The sequence below is a fragment of the Metarhizium acridum genome, assembly GCF_019434415.1.
Source record: "Metarhizium acridum strain ARSEF 324 chromosome Unknown scaffold_587, whole genome shotgun sequence".
In the NCBI taxonomy this organism is placed as follows: domain Eukaryota; kingdom Fungi; phylum Ascomycota; class Sordariomycetes; order Hypocreales; family Clavicipitaceae; genus Metarhizium; species Metarhizium acridum.
The window spans coordinates 198,316-224,519 of NW_027094049.1; the positions used below are offsets into that span (position 1 = coordinate 198,316).

At 53.5% G+C, this 26,204-nt stretch overlaps 9 protein-coding genes across 9 annotated transcripts; 4 read left to right on the top strand and 5 right to left on the bottom strand.

Moving 5' to 3' along the window:
• Nucleotides 1-209: 209 nt before the first annotated feature.
• J3458_021851 (uncharacterized protein) lies at nt 210-706 on the bottom strand (the record flags this gene model as incomplete). Its single annotated transcript, XM_066122789.1, has 2 exons — nt 210-488; nt 542-706. The coding sequence occupies 2 exons, from the start codon at nt 704-706 to the stop codon at nt 210-212; spliced, it is 444 nt and encodes a 147-aa protein (XP_065972009.1).
• A 302-nt stretch (nt 707-1,008) lies between these two features.
• Nucleotides 1,009-2,806, top strand: J3458_021852 (uncharacterized protein). The gene is made up of 3 exons (XM_007813743.2): nt 1,009-1,544; nt 1,678-2,385; nt 2,491-2,806. Exons 1-2 carry the CDS (start codon nt 1,406-1,408, stop codon nt 2,328-2,330), a joined length of 792 nt encoding a protein of 263 aa, XP_007811934.1. The 5' UTR covers nt 1,009-1,405; the 3' UTR covers nt 2,331-2,385; nt 2,491-2,806.
• J3458_021853 (uncharacterized protein) lies at nt 2,764-4,135 on the top strand (the record flags this gene model as incomplete). Its single annotated transcript, XM_066122790.1, has 2 exons — nt 2,764-2,894; nt 3,020-4,135. 2 exons carry the CDS (start codon nt 2,764-2,766, stop codon nt 3,297-3,299), a joined length of 411 nt encoding a protein of 136 aa, XP_065972010.1. The 3' UTR covers nt 3,300-4,135.
• Nucleotides 4,136-5,021: 886 nt separating this feature from the next.
• Nucleotides 5,022-5,510, bottom strand: J3458_021854 (uncharacterized protein; the record flags this gene model as incomplete). Its single annotated transcript, XM_066122791.1, has 1 exon — nt 5,022-5,510. One exon carries the CDS (start codon nt 5,508-5,510, stop codon nt 5,022-5,024), a length of 489 nt encoding a protein of 162 aa, XP_065972011.1.
• Nucleotides 5,511-8,386: 2,876 nt separating this feature from the next.
• J3458_021855 (uncharacterized protein) lies at nt 8,387-16,187 on the top strand. The gene is made up of 2 exons (XM_066122792.1): nt 8,387-15,170; nt 15,230-16,187. The coding sequence occupies exons 1-2, from the start codon at nt 9,129-9,131 to the stop codon at nt 15,446-15,448; spliced, it is 6,261 nt and encodes a 2,086-aa protein (XP_065972012.1). The 5' UTR covers nt 8,387-9,128; the 3' UTR covers nt 15,449-16,187.
• On the bottom strand, nt 16,188-18,330 carry J3458_021856 (uncharacterized protein). Its single transcript, XM_007813745.2, has 3 exons — nt 18,036-18,330; nt 17,499-17,954; nt 16,188-17,413 (listed from the first exon to the last, which is right to left on the bottom strand). The coding sequence occupies exons 1-3, from the start codon at nt 18,088-18,090 to the stop codon at nt 16,527-16,529; spliced, it is 1,398 nt and encodes a 465-aa protein (XP_007811936.1). The 5' UTR covers nt 18,091-18,330; the 3' UTR covers nt 16,188-16,526.
• A 404-nt stretch (nt 18,331-18,734) lies between these two features.
• Nucleotides 18,735-20,005, top strand: J3458_021857 (uncharacterized protein; the record flags this gene model as incomplete). Its single annotated transcript, XM_007813746.2, has 2 exons — nt 18,735-18,747; nt 19,440-20,005. 2 exons carry the CDS (start codon nt 18,735-18,737, stop codon nt 20,003-20,005), a joined length of 579 nt encoding a protein of 192 aa, XP_007811937.2.
• Nucleotides 19,072-23,153, bottom strand: CCT3_4 (T-complex protein 1 subunit gamma). Its single transcript, XM_007813747.2, has 6 exons — nt 22,511-23,153; nt 22,320-22,386; nt 22,028-22,236; nt 21,356-21,946; nt 20,602-21,239; nt 19,072-20,543 (listed from the first exon to the last, which is right to left on the bottom strand). Exons 1-6 carry the CDS (start codon nt 22,533-22,535, stop codon nt 20,451-20,453), a joined length of 1,623 nt encoding a protein of 540 aa, XP_007811938.2. The 5' UTR covers nt 22,536-23,153; the 3' UTR covers nt 19,072-20,450.
• Nucleotides 23,154-24,654: 1,501 nt separating this feature from the next.
• On the bottom strand, nt 24,655-25,835 carry J3458_021859 (uncharacterized protein; the record flags this gene model as incomplete). Its single annotated transcript, XM_066122793.1, has 3 exons — nt 24,655-24,811; nt 24,870-25,217; nt 25,273-25,835. The coding sequence occupies 3 exons, from the start codon at nt 25,833-25,835 to the stop codon at nt 24,655-24,657; spliced, it is 1,068 nt and encodes a 355-aa protein (XP_065972013.1).
• Nucleotides 25,836-26,204: the final 369 nt, after the last annotated feature.

Below are 26,204 nucleotides of genomic sequence, written 5' to 3' on the forward strand. Positions count from 1 at the left end.
GTTGTCTCTATCTCACCTCCTTTCATTTCAACCAAAGGCAAAGGTAAGTGCTCCGCAGCTTTGGAACATGCAGAACAGTCACCACATGTCCGCCCTCGTAATCGATACCTCCAGGCGGCGCGCTTCACACTACGATCGGGGACTATGACAAGTTGGATATGCATCAGGGCGCATCTTGGTCGGGCCCACGAGCTCCTCATCCACCTCAGTTACGTCAAGTTCGCCGGCACCCGCGTAAGGGAGCAGCAAAAATCAAAGATGGCGTCCTCGTCCTCCTCGTCCTGGGGGTACTTGGAGCTACCCTGGATCGGATCCCGGAGCCGTTCGTGATGGGTGCCGGGACCGGATAAGCATCCGAGGCTGACGGCCGCCGAGCCCGGGGTTGCTCCAGACTTGGTAGTGGAAAAGGTGGCTCGAACGGTGGCCCACAGGATAGCAAAGAGATGATAGAGGCTGGGTATGGCTTTTGAATTCTGTTCGCAGAGGACCTTGTACTGGTCTGTCAAGACGTGCCAGATAATACTTGGGCATAATTACTTGCCATCAAATCATACTCGACCCAGTATTCGAGGGCCAGCTCGAGCCCGGAGCGGGGATGTTGACTGCCATCCTCAGGGCCTCTGAATGGCAGAAGCGAGAGGAGCAAAGAGTATACTAGTGAGGCACCTAGCAAGGGAATGGCGGATATACCGGACACTCTGCCCATGTAAGTGAGTGGTGCGTGTCTGGTGTTTCTGCTACCCGCGTGCCTAGATGGATCGGGAAGAGAGGGCAGATTCAGCATCCAGCCTGTCCGCGGAGTTACCTACCGAGGTACTAAGTTACGTTATCCAAGTTCTGCACTGTGCCAAATGTTGCACAAGCTTTATGCCTGACGTGATCGCCCGCATAGATTGTGAATCCATTCCACCACCTACCAATCAATGGCGGGGGCGGGGCTCTCGCAGTAGCCTCCCGTCCTACCACACGGAAATCGAGCCAGTCATGTACCGACAAAATGTAAGCTCCCTTGCCTCCTCAAACTGTAAGACAGAATCACCGCCCCTGTCGACCTCATGTCGTCAACCATCAATCTGTGTGGCCACGGGGAATCTCGAAGCAGCCCCAAAAACCGGCAGCTCCCAAACATATCTTCCAGTCCATCCATCCAGCCATCACTCATCCACGATATCTTCATCAATCGCAGACCGCTGGCGTGTTCTCCTCAAAACCCTCCCCCAGCGCAGCAACAACCTCCCATCTGTTGCCGCCAGAGATTTAGATTAGCCACACACGCTCCAGACTAGCTTCAATACAGACCAGTCCTCCAGCAAGGTTTGCACCAGCGCCCACGCTGAGCAAAGCACGAAACTCTCGGCACAAACCCAAGAAACAAAAAGAAAGAAAAAAAAAATCATTAAATAGAATGGCGAGCGCAACAGGTCTCCCCGAGCAGCCACCAGCACGCGAACCCATCGTCGCGTCTGAGACGGAACCGCTGCTTGGAAAACCCGGGGATGCAGTCTTGCCTACGGGAGCGAGCATCATGAGGACCTTTGTGATTGGTAAGGCCATCTTCCATTACTACTTTATCCCACAAGAAATCCAGAAGTCCACAGCATTTTTGAATGAAAAAAAAAATTACACATTTCAAACCTGCGATCCCCGTCACAATCCCCAAACTAACCGCATCAACAGGAACCGGCACCCTCGCCCAGCTCGGCATCGTCATCCTCTGCGCCGACATCTGGGCACACATGTTCGGCAGCCCGATCATCTTCTTCTCCGGCCACCCTATTGCCATGTCGGCGGCCGTCTTCACGCTCACGCAGTCCGTCCTCGTCCAGCAGCCCATCTCCAGCGAAACGCCTCACCAGAAGCGTGTGGGCCAGTACATCCACGCCGCACTCAATCTGTTCGCCTTTGCGGCCACTGTCACGGGCGTCACCATTATCGAGGTCAACAAGTTCCGCAGCAACGGCCCGCACTTTCACTCTGTACATGCCTACCTGGCCGTGTTCACGCTCCTCGTGCTCGCCGGGCAGTACATTGTCGGCCTCACCATGTGGGCTACGCCGCGGCTGTACGGGGGCGAGGAGAGGGCCAAGTCGCTGTACAAGTACCACCGATACGTCGGGTACTTTATCCTGCTGATGCTTTTGGCCACGGTCGTGGCTGCCACCGAGACGGACTATGTGCGCTCGGTGTTGGGCGTCAACTTTTGGACAGTCCTCGTGGCCAGCGTCTTTGTTGTTATGGGCGTGTTTCCGAGGATTCAGAAGCAAAAGTTGGGACTTGGTCCGAGACAAGAGGAGCGTCCTGTCCATGACTTTGAGAGTGCTACTTCTTGATTGATGGGGGTTGTCTCAACGAGGGGGGCGTTTTATGACCCATTTTCCAAAGAGTGTACGTTGTTCTATCATACCGAAGCAGAACTCGGTAAGCGTTGGATTGGTTCGGCGTTGGGTATCATTGTGTCGCTGCATGCGTTGCTAATCTCTTCGAGGGTAGGGTTTATTTTGCTTATATAGTATAGCTAGGATCGGTGTGCAATAATACCTTTTTATGCCCTGATAAATCCAGCGACGCAGGCTTTTAAGGCTTACTCGGCTGCCCCAAAACCACGACTTTTGCAAGGAGTGGCGTGGAAAGGAACGACTATGCATATAGTTTCCCGCGTATATCATTCTCTTCATGTCCTTACTTTTTCGCTTTGCCGTCCAACTCACTCCGTCATCCCATTGCCGGGGACAGAAAGTAAGGGCAACATGGACTTATATGTCTATGAAGACGCGTACGGCCCCGCCGAAGGGCACCTGCATCGCCCCCGACTCCAACACCTTTTGGACGGTGTTGCAGGAGTTCAAGAATAATCTGGGCGACCAGAATGATTTACATCTACAAATGGACAAGATGTACGTCGTGCCCTCTCTTTGGCCTGCTGTATGTGTATGTGCGCGCCATCTTTTTGACACGTGCACACAATGTGCGTGTATAAACCCATGCGTTGCAGTCACTCATGCGTTGCAGTCGTTTGCAGACATCACTCTGTCCGCCATCAAGGCGACGATGGCCCTGTAGTCGTGACAGAGAGCGTTGTCCAGGAGCTCCTCGAGACCGTGCACTCAGCGATTGCCCCGTCGTACCAGAGCGCGGCCTCCTCGCCCAGAGATGGGAAGATGGATAGCACGGGTAATTATTCAAAGGAAGATATTGCCTTGCTTCAGTCAATTTTCTCCACGAAAACCTCTGCCGGTGAGAGTGCTGCCCGGGCGATAACTTGCACATGGGCAATCGAAGAATGCCTCGCGTCAGGATGATAATTCACCCAACCTGATTCGTGGTCTCAAAGAGCCGGGCCTCTAATGTTAAGATCCCAGTTACTAGTTCCGCCTCTCGCCACGATGCCTCATTGAATTCAACAAGTGGCACGGAAATACCATTATCACAACTGACTGGCAGAAAAAGCACAATAAGCACAATATGCAAAATATGTAAAATAAGCCCCCCCCTAGGCGTTGAACAAAACGCACCCTCCCCACTCTGACGGCATCCTCACCACCATGGCGCATGGTGAGCGTCCTGCTCCAGGACACGCTTCAGAAATACTGGCAAATGCTGCGCGGCCTTTCCAAGGAAAAGGTTGAGTTCGTACATACATGATGTGGCAGGCGTTTCCGCAGACGGAGGAGCTGGGAGGTATGTCGTGGGCCAAGGATTAGAGGGCGTTTATGTGGATTCATTCTTCTGTGGTGCCTTTGTCTCCTGTACGTCATGGAAGACCCTTTGAATCGGGTTGTCTGTCACGGGGAATGGGATGAGGGATGTATTTGCACAAAGGACGGGAAAGACACCGTCTTTGAGGTTGGGGGTGTTGTGTCTCGCGTTGGGCATCCACAAGAGCTGAGTGTGCCGTCCTTTTTCTCTCTTTTCCTTTCTCATGTTCAGCTTTGTATATGTTGGCGTTGGCAGCTAACCGTTCAAGTGCCCGCACCAAGGACGACCTCACGCAAAATCTACAAAGACGCACGTGTCCATGCTGTCGAACCGGGCAGGATACGCCGGCAAGACCAAACTCCCGCCGGGTGTCGGGTTGATTAGTCCCGAGAAATGGAGTCGCTTAGCCGAGACTCAAAAAAATCTCGGATGCAAAGGCCGCATGTGAATTTTGGCACCCAAAGGGAAAACGAAAATTAACATTGGGCACTCTGCCTATGCAGTGCGTGCTCGATATTTTCAGCCACCCGCGTGGGCCTCGGAAAAACGGAGTCAAGCCATGCCAGTGACGAAAGCCGCGGCCGGACGAGGCGGATCGTGGCCTCCGGAGAATGTTTTGCGTGGCAAACAGAGCCTCAATATGATACACGAGGCATCGACGGGATTTAAGTTCAAGGGACACATGAGGCTGGTTTGCCTAGTGTCACTGTACAGAGCGCTGGTATGTACATGCATAATGTGCTAGTTCGATTCGAGAAAGCTCGAATCCATAATTCCAGCTTAGTGGTAGATTTCCGAATTAGCATCATGCAACTCCGTAGTAGCGACTGGTAGCATCAACGTGAACTTCATGGCTCGACAATCCTGGACAGCACATTCGCACCAAAAAGGGCACGTGCCGGTGCCGGGTCCACTTCCCTAGATGGGATGCTGCTGGGATGCCAAATGGTGCGCCACTGACGCAATCCAGCAGCATTAGTGTGAGACTCGAGTGCTTTCACCTAGGTTTAAATTGTCAAAAATGCGTCACACGGCACAGACACTCGGGAGGGAAGAGACAAAGAGACGAAAACCTGGGCTTTGGTCAGCTCCGAGCCGATATGCAATATGCAGAGTACGGGTTCCCCCCTCCCCCAAATATTGAACGGGGCACTTCCAGATGGTAGGTCAAAACCTCGGCCACGCGCGCGACAATCGAAAAAAAAAAAAGAAAAGAAAAGAAAAGAAAGCTTGAATATTTCCAGTCGTGTCGTAGAAGACTTGGGCAGTAGGACACGCATAGGGCAACCCCTTTGTGTCTCCTTGGCCTCAGAATTGAATTTATTTCATTTCGTAATGCATGTGTTACCGAGCGATGTTCGTTCGTGTATCTCGGGGTTACACGAGCAAGGGACCCTTATTTTCTGACTTGTCGGTCTGGTGAAGACGCGGCAATCTGCATGTGTGTTGTATTCTGCTTGCTCATCATTCATCACTACTTCATCTCGTGCGGGGAAGGCCAGTCTCAGGTTGGCGTCGTGCATATCGGCTCGGACTTGCTCTGTTGCAGATGACTTGTCGCTCTGCATCCGCCATCGCGCAAATGTCCGCGTTTTTGCCTCAGATGATCTTTGTGCCCCTAATATGATAGTTGACATGTTCTCCGTATCAAAGACGTGCCAGCCGGCTAGCGTTACTTGGTGGCTTGCTGCATTCACTTCATCCCTGGCTGGCGTCGCATGTGGTCGAGTGCAGCCGACGCCATGGCGGTTATCTGGGGAATTCCAGTCGGTTGGTTGTCTGCACTCCGCGCTCATTCCTTGACCCTTTGACATAGTATCAATTGTGATACTATGCCCTCCAGCTGCAGCCCTACTGCACCGGCTCGCCAACGCAGGCAGGCGTAAGTTCTGAACCCGATCGCTGATTTGAAAGGAGGCTGGTTCTGGTTCCGGTGCAGCCGCACAAACAGGCCATCAGGTGGAGGCGATTCGGAAATTGGTTCCAAATGTCGTCTCCATGGCAAACAACCAATCCGGCCGAAACGTGACACGACGTTACTGCGTGACTGCGCACCGTTTCGAGGCAAGGGCCGAGACGAAGCATTTCGACACCTTTCTATGCCTTGGCTAGTTGCTATTTTTGGTGTAACTTGACATTTAGGCGCCCTTTGCTGGCGTCGGACTGCCCATCCCTTACGCGGCAGAGCAGACAGGATACCACACGGACGTCAGGTCCAGACAGGCTGATAAGATCCACCGATTTTCGCATCTCACCACATTGCTGTACCGATAGTGTCAGCGGGTATGAGAAAGACATCTTCGAATCCGTCAATTGCCAGTTGCATAGTACGCCGTTAGCTACCCAGCTGAGAATGCTCCGTCTAGAGATGGGGCATTTTGCCATTGCCATTGTAGCAAATATTACAGGCCTTGGATTTGCAGTGGCATTTAACGACAGTGCTGAAGTCATGTCGTGAACAGGCGTGAACAGCCTGTGAACTCTGCCTCGCGCAAGCAGTTGCACGTGTCGTGAGAGATGACAGAGATGAATCGGTAAGATAACTAGTATGTGCCTAGTAGAGAGAGGGGTGCGTAATTTGTATCTGCTCCCAAAGCACATGTACCTTTATATCGCCCGCCGCACTATCCCGCCGGGATGCGTGTATGCCTGATGTTGGCCAGTACATCCTGCCAGGGCTCCTTGTAGTTCGGCAGCCACCTTGCACTTGGGGCGTTTGACTCAACGCTGAGCCCGGCAACTACCCGTTAGTCGCTGATGAGCCAGAGTTGCAAATTAAGCATTCCGCAGCATACTAATATAAAAGCTCCTAGTGAGCCGCCGGTAGATGGGTCATGAAGCCTAGGGGAACCTCTAAAATTTCCCGGCGCGTGGGCCTAGGCCGCATGGCAACTAACGGTTAGGCTTTATACTTTGGGGAACTAGTGCCAAGAGCTCATCATGACGAGGACCAGTTGATGGAGATGCATGGAACAGCCGCAAAGCTCAGTTCTGACCAAGAGTCGTGACTCGCAGCGTCTTCAAGGCCTGTTTAAAACGATCTGAGTACTTAGGAGGCGCCGAATCCAGTCGCACTTTCAAGATACTCAGTCCTCTTTTTAGCGGTTTCTGAGAGACGAGAAGCCACATCACTTACACTATTTTGCCGAGGTCAATCGCTTGGAAGCAGTACCGAGATTTCGGGCGAGATGTTTTTTTTACCTGGCGGTATGTCTGTATAGCTTGATCGATGATTAATGCTACGTTTCCTACAGAGGGCGCCGGATCAGAAAAACCCACGACTCGACGTGCATTGATTTTGTGACGGGTGACCTAGCATGCCTTGGAAGTTTCAATGCTCTTCTTTGGACCCCGGACTAGTCAGCCAGTCATTGGGCGAGATGCTCACATTGTCCTTAACGATTGCTGACTAGTTGCTCGGACATGATAGGCCCAGACGTTGCATTCGTATAGCCGTAGACAGGAAAACTCGGAATACGACTTGAGATGAACGAGCTCGGGATGGCTGACTTGAACATTATTAGCCAGTTGTTCATGAACTTTTGATGGAGAAGCATCAGTGTCTACAATACAGCTTACACCCTGTACATAGTTGTGACTGCATTGACCGGGTATGTGGAGTTGCGGTGGAAGTATGGATGGGAGGGCGAGAAAAGTTTGAAAATTGATGATGGCTGTAATTACTAATAATCAAGCAAGATTAAAGAACAGGGAGAATGTACTCGGTAGATGCTGTCATGGCGCACGAATTTCAGGCAGCCCCCATTGTTTCTTGTTGTTTTGTTCGTAGTAGTAGTGCATAGAATTGCAATGGCCGCAGGGTCACCGACAACGACGACACTAACGATGTCTCGCCTGAGTGGGCTTGATTGCTGGCCAACATGGCCGAGGAGAGTGTGGCTGCTGAATTGTTTTGCGTGGGTGACAGGGACGTGAGAGAGGAACTGGTTTTTTTTGGTCTGGGACAACGGAGGAGAACATTGAAGGTGGCTTCCATTTCGGCCCCCTAACCCTTCTTTCCACCCCCCTTGGCAACCCCCGGGGTTTGTGATGGGGATGTGCGAGACATGAACGAGATGATTGGGCCCAGTGGTACGTAACGGACTTTTGGCCTGCCTTGGGCCCTGGCCTTGGAACTGCGAAATGTGGGTACTACGGCCATGTTCGAATTCAATCGCCCACGGGTCTGTGCCGTCACCTACGTCATAGTCCCCCCCCGGTCGCTTCTCCTGGCGACGGCCACTTGGGCAGTTGACGTCTGTCTCTCCAGAGCTGGAAGGCGGTCCCCAGAAAAAAAAAAGTGACAAAATCGCAACGGCGGACAGGTACTTGGTGTTCTTGGGCACAGGGCCCACGCGCGTAGAGGGACGGGCGGGTAGATGAATCGCCACTTCATGACTGAATTGTTCATTTAATGTGTATGATTTTAAGGCCATGGATAAAGTCTGTTGTTTTGGGCTCTCTTTTTGCTGACCCCCTTGGCCCGTTAAAAACGTGCGAGGAGCATCAGAGCTCAAGTACCTCGACGCCCCCCAGGCGCCCCCTTGTCATGCAGATGCAGCCGTTGACCACTGAGCACAGTCGCCCGCCTGCCCGCTGGCCCACTTGCAGCGCTTGAGGGCTTCTTCCGAGGACGCAGCCTGACGTTGCGGCCATCTTTGTGTCCATTTTTGCGTCAACCGAGTCACTTTGCAAAGTTGCACAACCTCGCGCTTTTGCTGCTCTCGAGCTCGTGGCTTCTGCTCAATCAAGTCTCAGGTGCAGTCTCTCCGTCATTGGCTCCAAGCACCGGAGTACCAAGGCCCTAGACAGTCCTCGAGCCGCTCTCAACCTCCCCGTTGACGGGCACGGTGCCAGACTGCTCTCTGCCGCTCCCTCTCCCTTCATTGCTACTCGTCCAACCTTCTACGGCCGGCTGACGTGACGTCTGTCCTCGGTTGTCTGACGTCTCGCCTGTTGCGTTAACCTGCTCCCTCTGCCTGCATTCTCTGTCTTATCCCGACAGCCTCCTTCACCGTTTATTCTCTTCAGCAACTCCCGGCCTACCGTCGACCTCCGTCGGCCTTGGGCGGTGACAGATTTACTGACAAGAGTTGTCCGCACCTGAGAGCATCACGAGAATTGCCAGTTTCTACTTGGTACGGTGCCCACTACTGCTCCGTATCCCGTACCCTCCTCCCACCACCAGTCCCCCGTCCGTCCTGACCACCGTCTCCAAGGTGCCTCTTGTCGTCGGTTGTGCAAGACAGCTGGACCGGTTGGCTGTGCTGACAGCAGAAGCAACTGCAAATCCCCGTCGTCGCTGGGCCCCATTGACGTTTGTGCATCAAAACGGCCTACTTACATACATATACCCGCCTCTGACCTCATGCACACTGCCGCCCACCGAACTGACCTCATAACTACCAATCACGAGCCCCCTTGTATGAGGCATGCACAGCCTGGATCCTCCTCCCCTGGACATTCGTTGCTATATCTCGCCCTCGACTTGTGTCGACTCGACGCGTGCTACCGCAGAGGCTTCTATTGTGGCAGCCGTCAACTCAGCTTCTCCTCCATCTCCGTCGTATAGATCGCCCACGACGCGCAAGTTAGCTGCCGGGAGTGGTATTGCCAGAGATGGAGTGATTGTGGGCAAGTTTGTATTAGCAGAAGAAGCAGAAGCAGAAGACGCCGCCGACATTTTGACTGGGCATGCACGTACTAGAATGGCTCAACGCCGCTCTAGCTACCCCTTCTCTTCGGCGTCCGAACTATCGGGCAGGGGCCTGCGAGAGTGGCAGGGCTCAAAGGAACGACGAGTCCATGGCGATGATGCCATCACTTCTCAGACGGCAGTAGAAGACAACTGGTCGCCTCCAGGCACGGATTCGGGCAACGACCCTTCAGCAGCAGTCTTGGCTACCTCACAGCAACAGCTCAGTGAATATCGCGCCAGGCTGGCCCGGGACCTGGAGACCCGCGAACTCTCAATCAAAGGTCTGCTCATGACACAGTCGGAAAAGGCTCGAGTTTCTCCCATCTTGGAAGAAGGAACGGGCATTCCCTCTCCGCCAATGCTCACGGCGGCACCTACCACCACCTCGACCGAGTCTGGCAACACCGTCCGCGGCGCCATGACCCCGGCAGCAGTCGCACAAACACCTTCGTACCCTTTTCCCCGAATGGCCAGATTTCCTTCCTATCAAACGTCGTCCAAATCGTCTCCCTACCAACCGACGGCGAGCCCGTTATCACGGCAACAATTCCAGTCGCCCATGGAATACCGCGGCTTGCTGGACAGGGTTTTATCAGAGTCATCTACACCAGCGTCGAATGTTACGTTTGAGCCGCCAGGAGCTGCCTCCGGGAATCCTCATGGTTTCGATTTCCCCTCTCCGAACCTCTACGACTTGTCTCTGATGCTGTCTTCTGAGCCTGGGTTAGATGCGTGGTGGAATACAGTGGTACAAATCATGAAGGACATTTACAAAGCAGAGCGAGTGACACTGGCCATTCCCGCCGACACGACTGACATTGAAAATGTTCCTTGGGGTCAAAAGGCCACGTACAATGAGCATCAAGAAGACGAGCTGAGCCTCGGCTACCTGGCAAAGGCGAGTAGTGCTTCCGATGGGGCAGCGGCCTTTGAGGATAGAACCGCAGACTCGCCCTCTACTGCGGCCCCCCGGCCCGGGTTACGGAGCCGGCACTCATATACCGCCTTTGAGGAAAACAAACACAAATCGTTGGACCAGAACTCAACAATGCCGCCGCCGAAAAGACCGACTAATTTATCGAGAAGCAAGACGCAGTATCCGTCACCGCGGGTCGCGACAGAGTTTCACGACGACTACACCAAGTTAAATAAAGACGCTCTGGATGAGCATGACGCCACGGCCGAGACTCAACAGGCAGTTCCCAGCTGGGAAGCTCCGTTTATGGCCCGCTACGAAGGCCAGGGCCAGGTCCTGCCTGTTCTGCAAGCCCTGGATTATGAAGCCGATCCCTTAATTGACCATACCGGTGTTATGCGAGTGCTCGAGCGCGGTCGACCCGTGGCTCTAACTCGAACATATCCATACCTTCCCAGAACAAAGCCCGACCCTAAGCAGACCGTTGACCAGAAGTCAGGTTCCAAGGGAAGCAATGCAGATTCCAAGAGACCGAAAAGATCGCGAACCGAGTCCGTGTCAAAATTGTCGACGATTTTTGCCGGAACAACGCAATCCAAGGGTATGAATAATAATCATGTTGGCGACAAGCTCAAAACGACCACTATATCATCGTCATTGGACGACGAGGGTCCCCGGCCACCAACTCCAAAGTATGAGGAGTACGAGCAAGCGCCGCCGTCCCCATGGTCCCAATCACCAGCTCCGTCTCCCGCCGTTCGAGCCGATCCAAAGGAGAATCCCTTCTTCACAGATGCCATGGTCGACGAAGACTCTTTTAACCCCGGCTCACCCCCCACAAGCTACACAGGAATGCGTCCGCCGGAAGCGATTGGCGTCGATAATTCCTGGACTGTCCTCCACATACCCCTGACACACGTCCTTCTCTCCAAGCCAACGCGGTCATTCAAACTTGATACAACGGCGCTTGAACAAAAGTCACATTTGCGAAGCAGGGGTGAGCGGCATGTAAGCGCTGAGGCCGACCAAGTCTCCCCCGAACAAGTAAAACGAAACCGATCGTCCCCTATTGCCGTCCTCTCCATCCTTAGCCCACTTATACCTTATCCTTCCAATCTGAGACACTCTTTAGAGCACCTGGCGCCGCACATGGCCACTTCCTTCTCGCTTTGTCGTCATTACAGCAACCTTGAAACCGAATTAGCTGGTATTCGACGACGACGGCCTTCGACAACCGGCTTTGGGGCGGTAGCTCCGTTCGGAAGCCACGTCGACGGCGGCGCGTTTCTGCCATCGGCGCAGGCTCTTGTTCACCAGAACTCTCTCGGAGGAAGCATTACCAGTCCGAGCGACTATTCGGCCATCTCGAAAAGTACAACTGCCTCACCATTGGTTACACCTGGCTGGGAACACGGCTCGCTGAATCATCTTGTCGACCGGCGACAACCTCTTGGTAGTCCTTCAGGTTCACAGGCCCTAGAGAGCTATTTCGCAACAAAGCAAAGACTAGTATTAAAGGAGGCGTCGACTTCGGCGACTCAACGGTCGCGAACTGTCTCTAAGGATAGCTCCCCCGGCGAGAAAAGGCATTCGTCTCTGACTGGTGTTCGATTTGGGAACGAGTCGACTTCTAGCCCCCAGCAGCTAGTGACGGAAAGAGGCTATTTCGAATCCGAAGATCCCATGACGAAACCCCAGAAGGAGGAGGAAGAGGACGAGGAAGAGGAGGACGAGGAGGACGCCGGTGCGTTGAGTAGCAGCGGCGGTGGGGCTTATGAACTGGTGAGCGACAAGGCCGAGGACGGGGCCAAGACAGACCTCAACATCAACAACAAAATCACATCTCACCATGGCCACAGTGTGTTGCATAGCTACGGCGCCGACTTTTCTTCCACCTTCCAATCGCTTCCTCCGAGCTCAAGTTTGTCGGCTAGACTGCCTCCCACCCCGGCCGCACCACCGCGTAGCGGCTCGTTGACGTCCATGGCTGGAGACATGCCACCTCCGTCTGATAGGTTAAAGGGCCTCATACTAGACTCGCTGCCTGCCCATGTCTTTGTGTCATTGCCCCAAACAGGGGAGACTGTGTGGGTGAATAGTCGCTTCTTGTCATATCGTGGGCAGACGGTAGCAGACCTGTCGGCTGATCCATGGGGGAGCATTCATCCCGACGACCGAGCGGGCTATCTCAAGGCCTGGGGCCACTCGCTTCGGACAGGCGAGCAGTTTTCAAGATCCGTCCGTATAAAGAGATTCGACGGTGCATACCGTTGGTTCTATGCCCGCGCTGTGGCGTCAAAGGACAAGAGAGGAGTCATTATGCAATTCCTGGGCTCGTACATGGACATTCACGACCAGCATATTGCCGAGCTAAAGGCTGCTCGACAAGAAGAAATCGAGGCGTCCGAGGCCAAACACCGACTGCTCGCCAACCTTATCCCACAAATCATCTTTACGGCCACCGAGGATGACGCCGTTACGTTTGCCAATGACCAATGGCTGTCCTATACCGGGCAGAGCTTTGAGGATTCGCTCGGTCTTGGATTCATGGACCACGTGCATCCTGATGATTTAGCGAGATGTCGTATTCCAATTGAGCATGGAGGTGAGTCTTTGAATGATGCGCGATCACCTCCGGAAGAAAAGGACCACGGCGGAGCATCGTCGTCCGGAACCCAGACTTCGCCAACGGCGCGCAATGTGCAGCAGCAGCCAGCTGTTGGCAAGTCAGGAATGCGAAACGTGCAGCCTGCGCTGTCCAGAGCCAGCAGTTCCGGTTCCGAGTCCATCTACTCCCTCCCATCTGCCGAACTCACAGAACTGGCACGGAAGGGCATAATAAAGGTGACGACAGATACAAGCGGCAGGCTGTCGTACACTACCGAGGTCCGACTCCGGTCTAAGACTGGCGAGTACCGATGGCATCTCATTCGTTGCGTCGAAATCGACACGTTTGATTTCGGGCGGGGAGCCAGCTCTTATTTTGGCTCTGCTACCGATATCAACGATCACAAGCTTCTAGAGGCCAAGCTCAAGGAAGCCATGGAATCCAAAGGTCGATTTCTGAGCAACATGTCTCACGAGATTCGAACGCCGCTCATTGGCATCTCGGGCATGGTGAGCTTTTTGCAGGACACCACGCTCAACGAGGAGCAAAGAGACTACACCAACACAATTCAGACCAGCGCCAACAGCCTAATCATGATTATCAATGACATTTTAGACCTGTCAAAGGTGGACGCCGGCATGATGAAGCTAAAGTACGAGTGGTTCCACACGCGGTCTCTGATTGAGGACGTGAATGAACTCGTATCAACCATGGCCATTGCCAAGCGCCTCGAGCTGAACTACCTCGTCGAAGCAGATGTGCCTGCGTGGGTAAAGGGCGACAAGGTTCGAATTCGCCAAGTCCTGCTCAATGTCATTGGAAATGCAATCAAATTCACGGCCGAGGGCGAAGTGTTCAGCCGGTGCAGAGTGTATACCGAAGAGGATCCAGTAGTTTGCAACGAGAACGAAATCATGCTTCAGTTTGCCATTACTGATACAGGCAGGGGCTTCACAAAGGAGGAGGCAGAACTGATCTTTAAGCCATTTAGCCAGATAGACGGAAGCAGCACCAGGCAACACGGCGGAAGCGGCCTGGGACTGGTGATTTCTCGACAACTTGTTGAGCTTCATGGTGGTAAGATGGAAGGCACGGCCATTCCTGGTAAAGGGTCAACCTTTACCTTCACTGCTCGATTTACCTTGCCATCGCCCGAAGACCATCCCAACATCCCAATTAGTCCTGGATCAACCGCCTCCACTGGATCAAGACAAGGGTCGTCCGAAAATGTCAACCGTCCAACTAAAGAACTTGCCGCGGTGGAGCAGTTGGGAGGCAGTAGTAGTAGCCCAAGGGAAGGAGAAGAAGAAGGGGCAAGCCCCAAGGAAGTAGCCTCTGCATCCCCCGTGTCCGTCAATGCAAGTGGTAGCCCGGAACCTCCGAATCGCCTTCCGAGATATCTCACAGTCCCCCCCTCAGGTGCATCTGGCCATTCCGGTCTGACTCAGTTTAGTGAGGCAGCCAAGGCCAGCGGACAGGACTTGTCCCAGATGAAATTGGAAATGGCCGTGGACAGAGGGTCGCCGTCGAGACCGTCAACGTCAGAGGTTGGCAGCCCTCGGCCAACATGTGATTTGCGCCCACCACTGTATTCAATCTTGATCATCTGCGCACAGCACCACAGCCGCGAAGCAACGACGCAACACATTGAAATGACGCTACCCAAGGACGTTCCTCATCGGATTACGGCCATTGCTTCCATCGAAGACGCGGAGCCTTTTCTTGGCGGCGAAGATTCCATGCGATTTACTCATATCGTCCTCAACTTGGCGTCTGCCGAGGCCATCATTGATGTCATGGATCGAATCACAAAGTCGCAGAAAATCGAGGGAACCACCATTGTGATTCTCTGTGACTCTGTACAACGACAAGCCGTTCAGAAGCTAGCTGCCGATACGAAGCACGAGCGTTTCCTGTCGGAGAATCTCGTCACCTTTATATACAAGCCTGTCAAGCCGTCACGATTCGCAGTCATCTTTGACCCGGAGAAAGTACGAGATCTCAGCACGGACAGAAACCGATCCACAGCGCAACAAATGGTTGAGAATCAAAAGGCCAGTTACCAAGAGATTGAGAAGCGCATGGGCAACAAGGGGTACAGGGTGCTGCTTGTGGAGGACAATCCTGTGAATCAGAAGGTGTTGAACAAGTATTTGAAGAAGATTGGAGTCGAGGTCGAGGTTGCTGTTGACGGCGTTGAGTGCACGGAGATTGTCTTGTCCAAGCCTCATAGCTACTACTCCCTGATTCTGGTAAGTTGCTGCGGGATGAAACAAAATGTGCCGAGCCGAAAGCTAACGTACTGCGCAAGTGTGACCTCCATATGCCACGGAAAGACGGCTACCAGGCATGCCGTGAAGTACGAGAATGGGAGAAGGCATCGAGTTTGCCCAAGCTGCCAATTATTGCACTGTCAGCTAATGTCATGTCTGATGTGCAAGAAAAGTGTGTTGCGGCGGGTTTCAGCGACTACGTGACAAAACCCGTCGACTTTATCGATTTAAGCAGGGCCATGGCCAAGTTCTTCTGAGACGGCAGGAGCAGCCCATGAGATAGCAGCGAGTTGCTCCTTGTTGATTTTCATTCTACTTCACCTTACATATTCTTTTCCCCCCTCCTTTTCTCAACACTGTATTCTTCCGTCTTTGGAGGGGCGAGGGCATAAACCTTCTGGTACCGCTGGTATATAACACAGCATGAAATACGCCGGGACCTCTTCCTTTTCTTCCCTCTTTTTTTTAAACTCTTTTTCATTTCTATGCCTATTAGGAGGTAATACGAAGCGAGCGATAGCGGCCGCAATCAACCGCTACTACATGGGAGTCTGGTTTCATGTGATGCGAAAGCACGCTTTACGAGTCCCCCGCGAAAGGGACACTGTCTGGCCCTCACGAAGAGACGTGTTTTGTCCATTTTCTAGCATGACGCATCACTGTATGGGATCGGTTTGACTTATACAAGGGGGAGTGTTTAATATTCCCCCCACGTGGGTGGTTGTTGAGAGGAAAAGGATGTGCGTACCTGTTAATGAAGGACGCAAGTGTTTGGTGGACTTGCTTGATGACGGATGTTTGTGTTTACTGGATCTGGGTTGATTCGGGTTCATTTTCATTCCATGTGTTATTAAAACTTAAAACGTCCGCATGGCCGATGCAAAAGGGTAGGAAGGCGCAAGGTAAATTCTTGTCATGTATTGGAATTTTGTAGATAGACGTCGTCGGGTAGGCGGCGCAGAAAGAATTGATTTCTTCTGGGACTAGATTGTTGTCGAGGTGTAGATGGTAGATATGCCAAGCTAAAAGTTTGTCTGGATACGTGGAGCCTTGGTTTGCCGGGCACATGGGCTTTGGATGGTTCACTTGGGTCTCGAAGTCGGTGTTTTGTCGGAGTCGTGACACTCGATCGTATCTGGGGTCACTTTTTCTCATCATTTCCCACTCGAGGAGTCTGTCAGATCCATCCCATTCATCAATCAGTCGGTCATGCCATGTATTCAATCTATACAGCCCAATGTATGTACGCCCTGTTTTGCCACCCAACGCCAGCAATGCTATGCCCAGAACAGTGAAAGAAAAAGAAAGAGAGAAAAGACAGCTTTACAACGCAATCTAGTACACGCTCCCGCGAATGCTCCTGTCCTCCTCCTCAGCGGCATCCAGGTCCTCCATGTCGAAGCCCGCCACGGGTGGTGCGTCTCCCAACCGATTAGCACGCGCGCCCATACACTTGGTGGTGCCGCCGCCGCTCGCTGGAGCTTGTGGCCTGCCATTGTGACTCGTCTTTCGGCGGCGGCAGCGGCGACCCCGGTCGGACGAGGCGTCCGAGTCGGAGCCGGCGAGGGATGCGTGGCCCGAGTAGGTGCCGCCAAAGTCGCGGCCGAGGTGTAGCGGGGGGGACTTGAGGCTGCGCAGACGGTCCTCAGCCGTGATGTAGGACGGCGTGCCGTCTGGAGAAGACACGATGTCGTCCAGGCTACGTGTCTGCTCGAGCGGCGCGTCGCCCAGGGCGTGCTGGTCGCTGTGCTCGTCGTCGCCGTCGCCCATGCTCACGGTGGATTTGTGCCGGTGGCGACGGGCGGATAGCATGACTGGGCCTCCGTTGGCGGCGGCGGCGGCGGAGGCGTGGCCGCTGAGCTCGTTGTCCTTTTGGCGCAGGGCCTCGAGGTCGTGACGCCTCTTGTAGTGATCGGTGTGGTTGCAACCGTTGGGACAGCCGCCCCATTTCCGGGTCACGACAAAGGTGCGTGTCCGGTCGAGCTTGGAGGCGTCGTCCTTTTCCTTTCCCTTGATGCTGCTGCTGCTGCTGTTGGCGAGGGCTCGTTCTCGGCGGAGCTCAGACCACGTGCGGAGCTTGGTTTCGAGGAGGAATTTGCCGTTTTCTTGCTTGCGCATGATGAGGAACTCGCAGTGGTCGACGTTGCGGAGGTCTTCAAAGTATTCGACTGTGAAGTGGTACCATTTCATGAGAAAGACGCGCGACATGAGGCCGTGAGTGACTGGATGCGGAGAGAAAAGATAGACAGAGGAGGTTAGACTTGGTTCATGGTGAAGCAGAAAGAGGAGGCGAGAGTGGGCAGTTACCTAGGATGCAGACGCTGGCAAAGTCGTCGTCGCCGAATTGGCGCCATAGACTCTCGTTGAAGCCGCTCACGCGGTCGTAGGCGTCGGCGGCGCTCTCGCCGTTGGGGATGCGGTAGAAGAAGTGTCCGTAGTCTGCGCGCTCCTGCCACATGCGCTCCATCTCGGCGCTGCATGGCTGGAAGTTGCCAAAGTCTTGCTCGCGCAGCCTGGGCTCCTCGTAGACCTTGATGTTGGACCGGCGGAACGGCGAGGGCTCCGGGTCGTCGGACGTCAAGGTGGCGAGGAGGCCTTCTGTGGTTTCGCGCGTGCGTCGGTAAGGCGATGTGAATACCTGGAGGGTGTCGTCTGGGCGGAGGAGGTTGCGCAGGCGGCGGCCGGCCTCGTGGGCTTGGGACCAGCCTTCGGGCGTGAGCTTTACCCGGTGATCTGGGACGGTTTGGTGGATCTCGCGGTTTTCTGAAGAAGTAAGAAGAGCATTTAGCAATTTTGCAAGTCAAGGGTTAGAAGAGACTAGCTGCGGTTGGCAAAGAGACGTACTGTTACCCTCCGACTGGCCATGCCGAATCAGTATAATCAATCTCGGCTTTGCCATGGTTTTGCAGGTGCAGAAAGAGAAAGACAGGGGGTATGTGTAGTTTGCAGAGGACACGAGTTGGATTGGGCTGTTGACGTTTGGGATATTCTTTCTCGGCGTTGAGGTGTTGGTGTTAACGGTGACAGTTTGAAAACGGGCTGCAGGAAAGTCGAGGCGCAGGCATGTCAGATGCAAAGAACGGAGTAACCTTGGACAAGGAGGCCATTCGAAGCTCCTGGTAGAGGTTGTAGTAAAGCCAAGAGGCTTGTTGGAGGTGATCGAATGTTGTGCTCGAGCATGTGGATTATAAATGGTGACTCCAGACTGGATGGAGTTAGTGCACTCAAGTAGCGCGGTACCTCCCCTCGAGCGGCGGCAACAGGCGTCTGACACGTACTGACTACATACAAATGTACCTTAAACCCATGGAACTGTCGCACGTGGGGCAGCCCGGGACCCCAGTCATGCCGGCGCGAGTAAGTATGAAACCATTTGCAACAGCTGCCTAATAAATCCTTCTCGCGTGACGTGTGCGTTGTCTTGTCCGCTATTGGTGGTACAGCCGCCGCGAGCAGCTCTTTTTATTTCTTCCCCTCCCGCTAATGCATGATAAGGTGATTTGATGTCGACCTGGATATGGGGGCCACAGGACTGCATCTCGAATGTATCAAAGTGGTGGCATGCGTCGTCTTGGGTTAACGTCTTGGGAAAGACATGTGGGGCACCGTCTTTTTGACGTCCGGAGTAAATCTTGTCGCAATCCTCTTCTCAGCCTTGTCAGAAACCTTCCCTCTGCAAACGTCAAACTTTGTTGCCGGGAGCTGCCTAGAGACTCGAGCCCCTTTCCCACAATTCGCTTCCCCTACATTTTATTTTGTTTGTTGTTCTCCGTGTCTCACTCCGTTGTTCGCCCCCCCCCCCCCCCCCCCCCCCCCCCCCTTCGCTGGTTTACCTCCCGTCTTGGACACACTCTTTTTCCAATCACTTCCTTCTCACCAGCCGTCACCACAGCCGTCTGCCATCGCGTCACACCGTATTGCATCGCGCTGCATCGCACCGCGTCGCATCAAACACAAGAAACGGCCATATCCAACAAAAGGGGGGGCATACGAACCCGCGCGTCGCATCGACTGACCCCTTTCGACGCCTCCTACTCTCCGTCCCGTCCATCACCAGCAAAAAATCACAACACCGGGAAAAACATCGCCCTCTCGGGAAAACGAATCAAGCATCCGCCCCAAGTCGACGCAAACAAAACGATCTACGTCAAATCACACCCTCACAACCCCGGACGCCCCCCCCAAAACAAAACACACAGCCCTCCAAAATGTCCGCCCCAGGCCCCGAGTCAATCCCAACATCGGCAGACCCGCGCTCCCGCCGCGCCACCAAGAAGCGCGTCCTGTCGCCCACATCCTCCCAGGCCGCCTCGCTGACAGCCCTCTTCGCCAAGCCCGACCAAAACATCCCCCTCCCGTCGTCCACCGCGGTCAAGAGGGCCGCGCACATCCCCGAGATCTACACCAACGTCCAGGGGTCCTCTGCGGGCGCAGGATCCGGCGAGTTCCACGTGTACAAGGCCTCTCGGCGCCGCGAATACCAGCGCCTGAGGGAGATGGATGAGACACTGAAGCGGGAGAAGGAGCAGGATGACTTTCAAAAGAGCCGCGCCGAGAGACTCCAGCGAGATGAGGAGAGGACTAGGAAGAATAGGGAGCGGAGGGAGAAGATCAAGGCGAGGAAGGCGAACAAGGGAAAGAAGACGGGAGGCACCGGCGCTGGCGGCGGTGAGGGTGCCGAGGGCGCCGCACAAGGCCCGAGTAGGCACGGAGGGGATCCAGGCGTGCCAGAGGAGAGTGGTGAAGAAGATAAAACGGCCCGAGGAGCGGCTTCTTCAGCGCCTGTTGGTCTCGTCATTCATGATGATGACTGACTACATTTAGTATTTCACAGTACATATCGCATAGCCTTGATTTTGATACCCGTGTATACATACGCGATGCATACCAAACCACATCAAGTCGTTTGATGATGAACTTGAAACATTTTACTTGCAAGTATAACACTGCATCACACATTGCACACATCTTCTTCGTAATCTTTTTTTGCCTTTTTTTTTTAACAAAAAAAAAACCGTCTACCCAGCTGAGGGAGTTGTCTCCTCTCAAGCTACCCGTACACCCTAAATTTTTGTAGTCCATGGCGAATTAACCCTCCAAAACCCGCACTTGCTCCTCTGGCAGCGAGTGGTACAGGGGTATTCTTGTTGCAAAACATGCATGCTTTGCTCCCTTCCTTTCCCTACTGTTGTATCCATTCCACTTGTTGATAAAATCATCCAACCCCCTTGTCTCATCGCTCGCCCTCCAATGTCTGGCTTAGTCGTCACCTCCACCAACACCAGGAGCGCCGCCCATTTGTGCCTTCTTGGCGCTGCAAATATCGTCTACTCTGAGCAACAAGCATGCGGCCTGCCAACAGTTAGCTGTGATGAATCCTCCCGCGGCTCCCACCTTACAGGTGACTTACCTCAATAGCCGTCTTCAGACTCTGCAGCTTAATAGCCTCGGGCTCCCATACGCCGTACTCTTTCATGTCCACAATGGTACCCGTGTCGCCGTTGACACCCCACGAGCTCTTTCCCTCGGCCTGCTTGGCGCGCAGGTCGGTCAAGACACGCACTGGGCTTTTACCGGCGTTCTGGACCAGAGTGCGGGGAATCACCTCGAGAGCATCAGCAACAGCCTTGTATGGCCACTGCTGGACACCCTCGATGCCCTTGGCGAGCTGTGCCAGTCTAACGGAAACAGCCATTTCGGTGGCACCGCCGCCAGGGGACAGGCGAGGGTGGAACATGACGTTGCGGGCAACGCCCATGGCATCTTGCAGATTGCGCTCAATCTCGTTAAGGACGTCCTTTGACGGACCGCGTAGGAGGATGGTGCAGGCCTTGGGGTCCCGGCACTTGGTAAGGAAAGTAAAGTACTCGTCGCCAATCTTTTCAATCTCGAACAGGCCGCATCGCGTACCGACATCCGAGTCCTGGAGGTCGTCCACTCTGTTGACAATGGTGGCGCCGGTGGCACGGGCTATTCTGTTGTTGTCGGTCTTGCGAACTCGTCGGAGGGCGGTAATGTTGGCCTTCATGAAGTAATGCTGGGCGAGGTCTACGGTGCGTCACGTTAGCAATACAACAACACATCTCCATAGACAAGTCATTGAACGCAGCAAAAAAAAAAAAAAAAAAAAAAAAAAAAAAAAAAAAAAAAAAAAAAAAACCCACCTGATACGCCCTTCTCGGTAATGACAAGGTCGGGCTTGACGGCAATGATGGCTTCGCACATGGCCTTGACCTGCTCCTCCTCAATCTGCAGGATTCGGTTCCAGTCTTCCTCCTTTGTGATTTCAATGTTGGTCTGAGACTCTCCCTTCTTGTACTCCAGAGGGCAGTCAAGCAGGACGATGCGGGGGTTCTCGATGCGTCGGCGCATCTTGGGGTGTGTGATGTCCTTGTTCAGCATCAGGCCGTCCAGGACTCTGCTGTCCTCAATCTCGCCGCCGGGGACCTTTTCGATACGAGCATAGCGCTTGATGTCAACTTCGGTCTTTCCATTGCCAGTCTCCCAAGTGACGGTTCGCACGGCCTTGAGGGCAAGTTCGCACATCTGGTCCATCCATCGGGAGACGAATTTTGTGCCGATAGAAGACGAGATGAGCTGGTTCATGGCCTTGTCGTCGTCAATGTCGATCGGTAGTGAGATTTCGTCAATGATCTTGATGGCATCCTCGAGGGCGCGTTTGAAGGCGGAAATGATAACGACGGGATGTATGTTGCGTTCGAGTTGGGGCAGAGCTTGGGCCAAGATTTCACCAGCTGCTACAGCGTTAGGCGCGGCGTATGGATTGGGCGTGGAAGCATGGGCTGCAACGGTGATATGCTGATTCTACTTCTTACCTAGAATGATGACGGTTGTGGTGCCATCGCCAACTTCCTCGTCTTGTGTCCGGCTGAGCTCAATCATGCTCTTAGCCGCGGGGTGCGACACCTCGATCTCTCGCAGGATAGCATGTCCGTCATTGGTTAAGACTATACCGCCCATAGGGTCGAGGAGCATCTTGAGCATGGCCTTGGGGCCGAGACATGATCGAATGATATCGGCAACACTGTGAGAAGACGCACAAGGCTGTTTAGCGGCCGGTGCTTGGATGTCGAGGCAGGGAGGTGGCAGGGTGGTGAGGCAACATACGTCTTCGCAGCAGCAATGTTGGACAGTTGAGCTTTTCTTCCCGTCTGTCTCTCACCGCTGTTGGTGTCTGCAGATATTAAAAGTCAGCATGGCAATGTCGAAATGATACAGCTTTGGGGACTCGAAAGGCCGGCGCAACACCAGGCACCGGGGAGGATGGTTGCAAAGAAAAAATAGGACAGCCAACTCACTCATAACCAACACCGGAGCTTGCATGATGGGCAACGTTTGGACTCGAGCGATGGGGTAAAGATGAGAAGTCGAAAGTTGCACCAAAACCGAGCAGCTCAAGGAGGAAGCAGAGAGTTGCCGGAGAGAAGCCTGGGTGTGGGTAGAAGCAAAAGGCAGAAGCAAATGGCGGATGGGGAGGGGCCAAGCGCCGCAGACAGAAAATGCTCCCACGATAGTTGTGCACCAACCACAGGGATATTCTTGGCGGGGAGCACGTCCTTGAGCGGAAAGCAGCCCTTGGAAGGTGGTGGACAAGCACTGGCGTCGACCAATAGCCGTTGCTGATTGGCTAGTCACCTTGCTGACCCGACCTCCACAGCACCGGCTCAGCGCTCCTCGAGACAGCGGAAGCTACAGTGGCAAGTGCACTAGAATGTCAACGTTCATGTCAACATTCTCGGCCCTTCACTTCTCCGCTGAGACGCTCCCATCTCGAGCCAATCACGGCCAAGCAGAGCTCAACAAACCTTCAGAACTGTTCTTCCGAGAAAAGGCTCGGTCTAGGTCACCGCGTTTGAATTGGCATTATGGGCACGGATGGATGCAAATGGAGATGCGGATTGTCATACCACTCAGCGACTAAGTGGACGAGCCACCTCAAGTAATGTCTGGTGCCCGCGTGATCAGCTTGATTATTCGACCCCCCATATTTTACCCCAACCAACAGCGGATTTCTTACGGTTCTAGCGTGCTCCATTCGGAGTTTGAGACGCCACGACTGTTGCACTCTTACTACGTTTCCCGAGACTGGCGGAACACCTTTACCCTTTGACACCAGCAGCCTTGAGCCCTGGACTTATTTACCCTGGCTATGTTGGCATGTCTGCTGTTTTGGATGAACAAAGTGGAACTTTAGTCTTGTAGTTACCCCGTAGTTAATATCTGGGTTGCACAATCACGCCGTGTAAAATTGCTTTGATCTACCCTACCTTGGTTGGTATTGCGGCCAACGTGCTCGGACATCGGTACCCGAATATCCGCAGCCTTCAGAGTCACAATCTCCCCGAAGAGGTTGCCTGCTCAGCTTACCATGCACACCGGGTTTTGTCATGCATATGTTGCATATGTTGTCTGCGATGTTTTGCTTATTGCACCACTATACACTAGCCAAATCCATTCCCTGACTTCCCCCGCTCTCATCGGAGATACTGTTAGCTGCCGTAGGACCTTCTCAGCCTGTTGGTCATCCATACGAGATTCCTGTGTCTCAAAATACCATTGCTGGAGCATTGATTGATCTCAGTAACCGCCCATCTTCGGCATTGCCGTCATTTTGCGCATAGCCGCATTTCTGCCTTGTTCATGAAGAGTCGAAATCCTCCACCCAGAAACATGCACCTTCAAAACTGTCGTGAATACCCCTTATTACCCTGTCAACGGAACCGTAGAACAAAAAGCCTTCAGTTCCCCATAAGCCCAAACAGTGAATAGATTCGACTCAACTGGAGTTTATGACTCCTCACCGAGGCGCGAATAGAATATACATGGCTCTGCCCCTCTGCCTTGGGCATCGCCGTAACCAAATCCTCCAGCGGCACACAAAATGATTGATTTTCGGGATTGTAGCTCCATGGGTAGTTCATCTTTTGGTTACTCCTCACTGTCGAAGCTCTCTTGGTCGTCGGATTCCCAACGCCGGGATGGGTGGTGCATCTGTTAGAATACCCCTGCTCAACTGCATCATCCTTGAGCCCCGAGACTCGAAGGAGTGTTTACCATTCCCTCAATCGAGAGACGTTGTGGCCAATGGAGCAACTTTCTCCCATCTCTCCCCGGGCCGAGATTCAATTTCCACAATACAAGCCGATCTGGCCATGGCGGCTTGCACCTCCTTCCACTTCAAGTTATCTCGTAGGCACTGCTTTTCGAATTCGGGTGTGATGAAACAGCCAGTTCCTGCGTCATCGTAGTAATCATACGATGGGAGCGTTCCCATTGTAAGAAATCCATGCCCGGAGTTGGGGTAGACTACCTCTGGATTCTTTTTCGAGCACTCAAAGCTGGGGATACCGCCTTTGCTATATCGTAGCACCAGACGCAAGCTCGGCAGCTCCGAGTCGGACAACTCGCCAGACGAATCGGTCAGCTCTGGGGGTGAAGTAACCTAGACTTCCCCCAACTTCTCAACCTGTCGACTAGGTATGGCGAATACTACCCACGATTGCGGTCCGACATGTGGCTCTTCGGGGTCATCGACCACGAAGACTGGCTTCGTGATTTTGATCCAGGTCCAGGATTGGATCACGCCTGATATGTGCGGGCTAAAAGATAAGTCAATAATCGTTCTTGTCGGAAAGCTGCACGGAGATTCAGACTTACATGTCAGTTTCAAAGATTCCAATCGCACCCCAATCATCGTCAATTGTCATGATTGTATCCAGCTCATTCTCCAGATAAGCCCGATTATCACCAGGGAAGGAAGACTTGCTTGTCTTGAAGGTGATGGCCCGGGCGCTTAGGCGCTTGCACCCGTATTTTGACGACGAATTTTGCAGCCACTGTCGACAACTGACGTGGGAGGTTGGATGCCATAGTTTTTTCGGTCCTCTGAAGGACTCCGGCGCAACTCTTGTAGGACTGGTATTCTGCCGCGCCGACGTTGCATTTGGTCGCCAAAAGGAGTCCTTCAGCTGCAGTGCAGCTTGGAGTCGATTCGAAGATGATTGCCTATGGTTGCCAGTTAGCTGCTTGCTGTCTCTGTGCTCACCTCTTGAAATCGTACACATGAGGTATTCGCAACGCGAAACGCGCATCGAGCACATCACCTAGTCCCCCAAATGACTGCTCTGCTTCATCTGTTGACAAAGACCCGTTGTCCATCTCCTCACCGTTGGTTCGCTCACAATCGTCAGTGTCGCCGCCAATACCAAACACTCTGCCACAAAACCGCTGTAAACCAGCTACGTGAGTCAAGTTTTCACCTTGATTTGGTTGGCAAGACACACTGGCCACTCTCTTGGTGTAGTCAAGATATTCTCGTTCTTTCTTGAACGCATGTTGTAGCCCCAAGGCAAGAATTTCGTGGATACTTGTTGGGCCTCTGAATCGAGTGGCTCGTGTGCGAGTAACCCTGCGGGCGTGCGAACTGGCGGCGTTGATCTTGGAGTGATATTTGCCCGAATCTGTTGTAGCCTCGCATCCGGTTCCTGTAATTACAGGCGTGCTTCGGCCTGAGCCTTCGATTTCGGGGGCGTCTACGTTGCATTTTTTGATGCTAGAGGAAATGTTGCGGGTGCTCTTTCGGGTGCTCTTTGGACGTCTGACTGCGTAGCGATTGCGAGCCATGGCGGTTCCTGGGCTGAGGAACAAAGAGTTGGAGCAACGTGTGGTGCTTGGAGAGCTGTGATCTGTTGTAATAGCGGTGCTGCAAGATGAAATCACACATCCACAAACAGGTGCGATGAGCAGATGCTGGAGAAAAGAAGTCAGAAATTAGAGTTTTGAATAATCCTAGAGGATACTGGGTAATATGTAAGAGCCGGTGCTCATTATATCTGGTGAAGTAAGAGTGAGCTGGCCAGTTGTGAAGTGCAAGTTGCCAGACAAATGGTCCACCCGCACAGAGGCTCGAGAATTGCCTGCCTTCCCTAACAGCTGTTGTGTTTTGCGATGCTCCGGGAAAATATAAAGTGGGAGGCAGTGAATCTTAGGTTC

Coding starts and splice junctions, on each gene's coding strand:
- J3458_021852 (XM_007813743.2), top strand. CDS start 1,406: ATGGCGAGCGCAACAGGTCTCCCCGAGCAGCCACCAGCACGCGAACCC. Junction 1,545..1,677: donor CATGAGGACCTTTGTGATTG/GTAAGGCCATCT, acceptor CCGCATCAACAG/GAACCGGCACCCTCGCCCAG.
- J3458_021855 (XM_066122792.1), top strand. CDS start 9,129: ATGCACAGCCTGGATCCTCCTCCCCTGGACATTCGTTGCTATATCTCG. Junction 15,171..15,229: donor GCTACTACTCCCTGATTCTG/GTAAGTTGCTGC, acceptor GTACTGCGCAAG/TGTGACCTCCATATGCCACG.
- J3458_021856 (XM_007813745.2), bottom strand. CDS start 18,090: ATGGCAAAGCCGAGATTGATTATACTGATTCGGCATGGCCAGTCGGAG. Junction 17,955..18,035: donor TGGCCAGTCGGAGGGTAACA/GTACGTCTCTTT, acceptor TTACTTCTTCAG/AAAACCGCGAGATCCACCAA. Junction 17,414..17,498: donor TGCCAGCGTCTGCATCCTAG/GTAACTGCCCAC, acceptor CTCCGCATCCAG/TCACTCACGGCCTCATGTCG.
- CCT3_4 (XM_007813747.2), bottom strand. CDS start 22,535: ATGCAAGCTCCGGTGTTGGTTATGA. Junction 22,387..22,510: donor AGCTCCGGTGTTGGTTATGA/GTGAGTTGGCTG, acceptor TAATATCTGCAG/ACACCAACAGCGGTGAGAGA. Junction 21,947..22,027: donor CACAACCGTCATCATTCTAG/GTAAGAAGTAGA, acceptor ACGCTGTAGCAG/CTGGTGAAATCTTGGCCCAA.